This window comes from Priapulus caudatus, unplaced genomic scaffold, assembly GCF_000485595.1.
Source record: "Priapulus caudatus unplaced genomic scaffold, Priapulus_caudatus-5.0.1 Scaffold187, whole genome shotgun sequence".
Classification (NCBI taxonomy): domain Eukaryota; kingdom Metazoa; phylum Priapulida; class Priapulimorpha; order Priapulimorphida; family Priapulidae; genus Priapulus; species Priapulus caudatus.
The window spans coordinates 283,328-292,934 of NW_014577248.1; the positions used below are offsets into that span (position 1 = coordinate 283,328).

At 42.8% G+C, this 9,607-nt stretch overlaps 1 protein-coding gene across 1 annotated transcript in view; it reads left to right on the top strand.

Annotated features, from left to right (window-relative positions):
* Window positions 1–9,607, top strand: part of LOC106806950 (nuclear pore complex protein Nup205-like) — a 31,128-nt gene that overhangs the window by 12,620 nt on the left and 8,901 nt on the right. The window contains 13 exon segments of the mRNA XM_014809137.1: window positions 112–240; window positions 691–841; window positions 1,450–1,646; window positions 2,052–2,294; window positions 3,123–3,332; window positions 3,875–4,057; window positions 4,324–4,571; window positions 4,991–5,102; window positions 6,154–6,244; window positions 7,051–7,209; window positions 7,760–7,993; window positions 8,638–8,781; window positions 9,242–9,343. Of these exon segments, the coding sequence (XP_014664623.1) occupies window positions 112–240; window positions 691–841; window positions 1,450–1,646; window positions 2,052–2,294; window positions 3,123–3,332; window positions 3,875–4,057; window positions 4,324–4,571; window positions 4,991–5,102; window positions 6,154–6,244; window positions 7,051–7,209; window positions 7,760–7,993; window positions 8,638–8,781; window positions 9,242–9,343 (2,203 nt within the window).

Sequence of the window (9,607 nt, forward strand, 5' to 3'; positions counted from 1 at the left end):
GTCTTTGCTAGTAAAACAAACTTATGAAGACTCAAGAGCTTTAATAATATAAGTATATAGTAAATGTAAATAGATTATAATAATATAATTATTGCTCTTCCATTGTTGCAGATGGCAGCACTTTATTCTACTGACCCGTTAGGTCTGCATCTCACCCTGGACTACTGGTATCCCACGGATGCTATCACAGGCGGTGTGCCTGCCAGCAGCAATATCTATCAGCGGCCACCACAGCGACAGGTGGGTGACCGACCACTCATCGCTGTTTGCTCCGAAACATTTTGTCTACGAGAAAAATACTTCTGGAAAATGGAGATTCTATATCATTGTTACAATCATATTGTTTCGTTATCTGGTGCTTTGTGCCATGCATCATCCAAGCCAGAATTATGTTACGTAATGCATTAATTCCCTAACGGAATTAAGGCTATGGGAGGCTATATGTTTTATTTCGTACTTACATGTGTGTTCAAATGCAGTATAATGTTGAATTAAAAATTGGAAATGCATGAACGTGTAAACTATTACTTAGTAGGAAAGAAACTAGTTAACTTACTTACTTAAACTTACTTAATAGACCAGAGAACATTCTAATAAGATACAAAAAATCCTTTGTGAAATTGTCTAGAATGACCATCACATGTAAGCCCTCATATCAGCTCTCTATCTCTCTTCGTCTCGTCTCTACAGGCAAGTTTGTTCAAGTTTGTGAGGATGGCCGGTGACTTGTTGCCACCCTCGCTGTACATTCCTTACATTGAGATGCTCACAAGTCTCGCCACCGACCAAGCGTCTGCCCAGCACTGCTTCAATCTTCTAAAGAGCAATGGCGTCAATGCGGGTAAGCTATACTGGAACTATAAGTTATGCTGGAGGCCACACCTCTACCTTTTTTCAATAGCGGCGAGGATTGGTACGTCTTGGCATAATTTAATTTAACGGGTTTCATTATTAATATTAAAATGTTTAATTTTGTGGGATGTCTATTCTTTGTTACTAGCATTGTACTCATGTGTGCAAAGTTAAATTGCATGTGTATAAGTCAAGTTAAATACCTGTGAAGGCACTAATGTGTTTTAAGTTTTAGCTGTTTTACATCACGCTATCGCTAAGCGCCACCAATGATCTCATTTTACATCTCAAGTTTCATCAGCCCTGCGTGGTACAAAAACAGCATGAATATCTGTACAGTGTTCGTGTCTGTTGTATGTTGTATACATTATACATTTATTATACATTGAATACATCGACATACATACGTGCTTGAATTTACGTACTTGAATACGAAGTCATTGAATTTATTGTACATTGAATACATCGACATATGTACGTACTTGAATTTACGTACTTGAATATGACGTCATTGAATTTTTTATTGTACATTGTAATTTGTATAGTAAATACAACTTGTACATTATACTTGTACACATTCTCTTGGCACGTTGGCAGGTGGTCAGTACAGCACGATATCTTGGGATCACTTCTTTCACTCGATCACGCAATACTATAGCAACCTGAGACAGGAGACCCCTGCTAGCAGCTATCAGCATCTCTACTGGCAGAAGCCTCATTCTCGAGGCATAACGCCTCAGGAGCTCGAGGGCCTTCACTCCGTACTTAAACTCATCAGGAAGGTTTCAGAGGAGGTAAGCGAGCGCTCACAGTTTGTGCGGATGCGTGGTAACTTATAATATATCAGAAGTAACGATCCCTGATGTCTGGCGAAGTGCGGTGATGTCTGCTGATACTAATTAAAAATTCATCGCTGTGATTTTGTTGATATTACACAGTAAGTGTTTAACATAGATTCAGTCAGTGTTAAAATTAACGTTTTTTTGTTTATAATCAAAATAATATGATATATAATAAGAATAAATCATCTAAATACTGACAAAAAAACGACAAGATCATTTGTAAAAATGACAAGATACTTTCGTGCATGACTCACGATGTCGTCGTTGCGTACGTAGGAAAATGTAATAGAACCAACTAGATTTTTTTTTAAATTGGCAAGATACTTTTGTGCGCATCTCACGATGTTGTCGTTGTAGGATGAGGTGGCACGCCTCTCTCTGTGTGAGAACCAGCAGTACCTCCCCATCGTTCTCCTCCTCGGCATGGTCACATGCAGCGTGCCAGCCTCCCTCAAGGGAGAGTTCCTTGACGTGCTCGCCGCCTTCGCTCGCTCACCAGAAGTCGCCATCAACCTGTGGCAGTCGCTGGAGGTGTCGTCCATCTTGCAGACGGTGAAACCGATGTCTGTGTCGGCCACCAACACTGGCAGTGGTATCCAGGTACGGTACTGTGACGTTATCATCACACTACGCATATGTCATCAGTAGGGTGAAGCGACTGACGATGAAACCCAGGGCTCTCTCTCTGGATATTTTAGAGTTTGAGCTAAGACATGAGCGATCAAAGTTAGTTTTTAGGCACCAATGAAAAACTATACCCACTGTTCACTTTATCAGATGTGCTAAGCAAGGCATAAACAGGTGATGGGTATAGGAAAAGAGGTGTTCAAAGACATTTTTAATAAAGTAATCGAGTGGAATCCAGGTGCGGTGTGGGTGAAACGACTGATGATGAAACTTGCTATTTAAACGTCGCTCGCTGATACAAACGAAAATATCGTTTTGCGTAGCTGCACTGTATGCCTCTGGGTCTCATGAGATAAATGAACTATGCTCTCGAGTGTGATATTAAGCCCGTTCCCCGAGACGTTCCTTCTAGATTAATCAAGCTAGACCAGTATAAACACGTTTGCCGTCAAGTTTCACAGTATAACTGCCACTCAACGGAAATGCCAAATGCGTTCCTGATATAGACAAGTGTCAGTTGTGCAGGGTTGTCTGCTAACAAAAACTTGCCACTAACACAGGTTTATTTTCTGCCATATATTATTATCCACATACCATTTATTCATTATACCGTCTGTACTCAATATCGTCTTCGCGTTATGTAATAATTTGTCAAATCGTTCTGTGAAGGCCGCCGAGTTTATAGGGATGTCCGCTAACAGGAACTATCCACTAACACAGGTCTTTACCATCTGTACTGACAATACTGTTTATGGTATGTTACTGGAGTTATATGATAACTAGTCGGATCATTCTACGCAGGCGGACGTGGATGAGGTGGAGGCGAGGAATGAGGAATTCCCGATGACTCGTGGTTTCCTCGCGCTGCTTGATTCGCTCACTAACATCCCCGTGCCCGAGGGACTCGGCGCCGGTTACCGCGCTCCGGGGTTCGACCCCTACATGACCTTCATCAGAGACACGGTGTTCCTCAAGTTTAACACGAGAGCATACAAGAATCCTGCAGAAAAGGTTCGTTCGACATACAATATGTTGCATTCCCTCTTTGATAAACAGCAATGTTCTAGTTGTCATTCCCAGTAAATAATTTGGAGATTTCTAGAGAGTTGTTTCATATGATATCGTGAAATCTCAAGATATCATTCTAAAAAAGAAACAGTGTTTACTTGTCATTCCAAGTAAAGTCGTTGCAGGACTAAATGTTCCCTTATCTGTATCTGTTTGCAGCCGTGCAAACTCAAACCATCACAACTATATCACATATATGTTGTGTCACCACTTTGGTACCAGCATATCGTTCAACGATGTTGTTTCAAAGATGTTTTCATATATCTCTCTGTGTATGTGTATATGTAAGCTAAACTCAAATTAAGTATAACCAATATAAATAACCAATAATATGATAATTAAATGATGATATATAATAAAATACGATAATATAATATAATAAGGTGAATACTCCCCACCCAAATAAATGTTCCTGACTCGTGGCGACATGTTGTGTGACTACTCTCATCAGTAGCCTCTCTCTCGCTCTGTGCGTGTGTTTATAGTGGGACATAGCAGCCATGTGTCTGGATATGTTCTACAAGCTTCTGCGTGGGCACGAGGTGGTGCTGGAGGACTTTAGTGACGAGCACGTGGAGCTGCAGGGAGGCGGAGTGACGGTGGCAAACAAACCTCCCGGTCACAACATCCTCATACACATGCTGTCGGACGGAGCCTTGCTCAGGATGGTGTGTAGTCTATATATGTAACGGCAGATGTCGGGTTGAAATTTAGCAGGTAATTTAGGGGAAGGCAAGCGTTGCCTTTGGTTTAATCAGATATTTTAGGGGGCCGCAGCGAGCCTGAGGCAAATTGGCAATCACGCATAATTCTTGTACTTGCACAGTAACGCAAGTATGGAGTTTGCCCCACCTTTAAAAAATTACCCCTTATTGTCTGATTATAACCTATTGTAACCTGAACCTTCAGTTCGACGAGTATTTCTGTCTTGCAGGTGTTCTTCATCATAGACGAGGGAGTGCGCTTGTTGGACGAGTATCGCGACTTCGCGGGCAAGTCTAGCCTCGAGCGCTGCGCCTTGCTGTGTCTGCGGCTGCTGCAGGCCACGCTGGAAAGGCAGGGGGAGTTTCTTGATGCACTGAGGGAGAGCGGCGTCGCGCTGATGGTGACGCCGCTGGAGAGGCTGCTAGCGGGCATCAACGTGCGCACGGGCCGCGCCGACAACCTAGTCAGCATCACCAAGTATGTCACCGGCCAGCTGCCCTCCTTCCAGATTCAGATTCTTTATTTAGTACATAAGTTACAATACAGCAGGTGTATGATAGGTGTAACGTGAGAGTATAAATATAAATGAATAGTGAATTTACTAACAAATGAAGGCTGTGAGGGTCAAAGTAGCACTAGGCTATCGAGTCGACCCCCATTCCTGCCCCCCTGCATTAAATTTAAGCGGGTTTGGCTTAGGTTTAACTTCATATAATTTAAAATGTCTGATCAAAACCTTAACCTACTGAAAACTCTACAAAAATCTTGATTATGCATGAGGAGGTTTCTTTTTTCTAACGTCGACATGAAAAAATCGTGTCGTGTTAAAACCTTAAATCGTGGCATGTAAATGTGAATGTGTGTTGCATCTACGGAATGTGATCTACATTTTACAGGTACGTGACGTACAGCTCCTGGATTCCTGCTCATGCTCTAGCCAGCATCAACATCCTGAATCTTGTTGCTCAAGCAACAGGGTCCTCATCAGAGCTTGTCGGCCTCATGATGGTCAGAGGTGCTGTATGGAGAAGAGAGAATGAGGAGGAAGAGAAGAGAGAGAGAAGAGAGAGAGAAGAGAAGAGAGAGAGCGAGGAGAGTAGAGAGAGAGCGACGGGAGCTGATTGCGACGAGCGATCCTGAGAGAGAGAGAGAGAGAAGAAGAGAGAGAGAAGCATAGAGAGAGAGAGAAGAGAAGAGAGATAGAGAGAAGAGAGAGATAGAGAGAGAGAGAGAGAGAGAAAGAGAAGATAGAGAGATAAGAGAGAGATGAGAGAAGAGAGCCGAAGAGGAGGGATGAGGGAGAGAGAAGGGCGAGAGAGTAAAAGAGAGGGATAGAGAGAGAGAGAGAGTAGAGAGAGAAGAGAAGAGAGAGAGAAGAGAGAGGTGAGCGAGGGAGTAGGAGGGAGGGGAGAGTGTGAGAGGAGGGAGGAGGGAGGGAGGAGTGAGGGAGAGGGAAGGAGGTGGAGAGGGAGGGAACGGTGTAGGAGTCGGGAAAAGAGGAGAGAGGAAGAAAGAAGAGAAGGGGAGGAAGGAGAGAGGTGAGGGAGGAGGGAGGGAGGGAGGGAGCAGGAGAGGGGAGGAGAGGGAGGGCGAGGTGAGTGAAGGGCAGGAGAGATAGAGAGAAGCGCGTACGAGAAGAGAAGAGAGGGGGAGGATGTGATGGAGGACCAGGAGGGAGGGAGGGAGTGGAAGTGAGGGAGACAGTGGAGGGAGGAGCGACGGACGAGGAGGGAAAGAGAGAGTAGAGAGACGAAATATAGAAATAGAGAGCAGAGAGCAGAGAGAGAGAGAGAGAGAAGAAGAGAAGAGAGTGACGAACGAGAGCGAAGCAGAGCGTGAGAAATCGTGCGATGAGATAGATAGAAGATGATCGAGAACGGGCGTAGGAGAGAGAGAGATAGACGAGAGAGAGAAGAGAGAGAGAAGAGAGAGGCGAGAGATGAGAGAGACAATATGGAAAGAAGGAGTTTGGATATGGATATATATGAATAAGGTATCATACAATTATAGTGAGTGCAAGACTTTAACATTCATTACCCAATCGTTTGTGTGTATGTAGGATATGACTGTGGAGCTCAGGCATGGCTTCGTCGAATGCCTAGAGATAGATGATTGTGAAGACAACACATGGCTCATCAGAACTCCAACAGGTAGTGACTGTCACGATCATCCGACTCAATACTCGATCAACTTCGGTTGACACATGGCTCGAACCCAAGCGCTGGTTATCAACTCCATAATCGATTTCTATCGGGGACAACAAAAACATCTTTTCTTTTTTAAACTTGAACAAGAAGCCTTGGAAAATGATAAAATCAGAGATATCATGCTACTCATACAATTTCCTTTATTAACATGACATGTATTAACACCACTACATAGTAAACAGTCAAAACAAACAGTAAACAAGGGCTAAACAAGCACATACATGCACACACTACATGCACACACGACGTTGCGCACGACCAGGCATTCAACACCCCGAGTAACCGATGTAACCGATCATTCGATTACTTGGGTCCAACCGATGATCGATTACGAAATTACAACCGATTGACAACACTACTCAAAGGTAATTGTGATAATAGATCCCCTTTGTTTTTAATTGGTACATCCACGGAGCAGAAGTCACAGAGTGGAGCCACTCGTGTAAAATGTACACCTGTCTACGAAAAAATAATTTACGTTTCCCTCGAGTGACTCAATTACGAATTTAACTATATGTGTAGTATTAATATTATTAAATTATTTTAGTATTAAAAATAATTACTATATTATATTATAAAAAATATATTACTATATTATTATTATATTAAATATTTCTATTTTATTTTTATTATTTTGGTAGTATATTTAATCAGCAATGAAAGTCAGGGGTAAGACGATAATGCAGATTGCGGTTGCGTTTTTCTGTTTTGTAGCAGATTTAAGTGTTTGCTGTGTTTGTTGTCGGCAGCGGCGGAGCTGAGTGAGAGTCACATCAGGAACCTGACGCGTCAGAGTGCTCTGCGTCTTATTCTGCTCACACTGGAACATCCTGCGCCAAATCTCGCTCACCTGCTGTTAGGTTATGAACTCAGGAAGCCAGTGAGCAGTTCTATCTTGCAGGATCCAGGTATGTATCTCATCTTCCATCTTGTAGGATCCAGGTAGGCGCAGCAGTCAGTGTTAGCGTACTACGCCTCGAATCTCGCAACGCGGCCACCCGTGGCATTGATTCTCTCCTTGCTAGCCATGGTGTCCGTGAAAATGGGACGACATTCACGGCAGTTAATTGTCGTGGGTGCCCTAGCTGATGTGCACCTGTGCTCTTCCTGTAAATTTTGCGTTTTGTATGTATCCCTGTTTTTTTTACCATGAAAATCATTGTTAAAATATGCCTCGATAAGGGAAATTGATAAAAGCGATGTTAGCCTTGGCTAAAAAATTTTGATTAAACGGAAGGCAACGCAGAGAGCGTTGCCCTAAAATAATTTGAAATTTTACCCCTGGTATACTCAAATGTATTTATTGGTTAGCTAAATATAAGTATATATATATATATATGTTGTGTGTGTGTGTGTGTGTGTGGCAGGTGTGCTGGGGTCGCCTCGCACATGTCTACACGCCATGCTGGCGCTGCTAGACCGTGGCCTCGGCCCCGTGTGTGTGTGTGTGTGTGGCAGGTGTGCTGGGGTCGCCTCGCACATGTCTACACGCCATGCTGGCGCTGCTAGACCGTGGCCTCGGCCCCAACGCCCCGCCCGGCTGCCTCTACGACACGCCCGTGCTAGCCGAGCTCGCATACTCTCTCATCTACGCGCTCTGCTCGAACAAGGACACGTGGAACCCGACGCTCCGCTACCTACGGTCGGCCAACGACTTTCTCTACACGCAGCTGCAGAGTCTGCCGTTCAAGGGTGTGTACTCATGTTCGTTTGTTGTTCTCTGTTAAACAAGGTTCTGTCGTTTGTTATTGCCATTACAAGGGTACGCGTGTTCGTGTGTTGCTCTGTTAGACAAGGTTGGAGCGATTGGCTTCTTTATTTGATGTAGGCAGAGCTGAAATGGGTTTAAAAGAAGAAGTCTTTCGTTTAAGGGTGGGTATTCGTTTGTATGTTACACCCTTGAACAAGGTTCTTCGTTGTGATTGGCTTCAGTTGATGTAGGCAGAGCTGAAATGTGGTTTGAGTGCAATGTTGTGGAGACTGCTGCTCTATAAATGGAGACAGGGAGAAAAAATGGATTTGCACTGGTGGTGATTTCGTTATTAATATATAAAGTGTGATCACCATGCGCTTGTACTGATTCGGGATGCAAGATTGTTCGAACCTTGCATTGTAGCTACTACTAAAAGCATAGAAGTTCCAAACAGGCACCAGCATCACCAGTTGTGTATAGGAATCATTCATTGCATGCAGTGTCACTAGGAATGTGTAACACGTGTAACACGTACTATAATATGTGTGTAATATATATATGTACGCCATGTAAATGTAATATGTTTATCCTATATATGTAAAACATGTTATTTAAATGGAAGCATTTTTTGCTCTGATAACAGGTGAACAGTACTTGTGCCATCAGTCATGGCTGCTGAAGTGCATAGCCATAGAACTGCGGGTGACAGCAGCCAATAGACAGACTTCCTACGTGCAGCGAATGGTCTCTCTTCTATTGGATGATGCACCCACGACACTCCAGAAAGGTAAGGTGTTTCTAAGTGCAGATATCGTGGTTCGAATTAGGAAACAAGCAAAACGTAATTGCATTGTGATCTTGGTATTTTTAAAGCATTAAATTCACTTTAAAATTTTTTTTCGAATTCAATATGCTAGAGCAAACGTTTCAACAGGTGACCTGCTATTTTTCTTAAGATGTACATTTTTTTGATGATTCTTGAAATCAATTAGTTTTGCATGACAAAGTATGAAAGAATCCTGTAAACATTACACATTTAAAGTTTATTTAATACTTTTCATTATTTCTTAGTTTGTAAAAAAAAATATCTACTATATATATAATAAGTTTTTGGTATATATATGATAATTGTAGTTAATATAATAATAATAATATTCTATAATAACCACCGTATCTTCGTGGACAGGTATAATGTATTCTATGTTCAGGCTATATGTAGTAATATTTACTGCTTGTGTTCCGTGTAGGTGTGAGACCTGAGGGTGTGCTTGATTCGGACACCCTGCTCTATGAGTCTGATACGACTCTCTTCCCATTCGCCACATCTCGTTCCGGGCCGTCAATCACAAGTACGTGCGCCGCGTCAACGCCACCTAGGGCATCTTTTTGATGTTGAACTACTCACTGTTTGGCTGGGTGCTGAAGCAGTTGCATTTTTTTGTTTCTGCATGCATTTATGGAGCCTTTCTATATAGAATGTTCTGTTACTTAAAGGCTCACAATGCGCATCCAAACGCTAATTTCTCCAGTAGGCCCCCTACTAGACTAGCAAATACTTTGTGTCATGCATATAATCACACTACATTATGACAAAATAAACTCTAGTTCCTCCC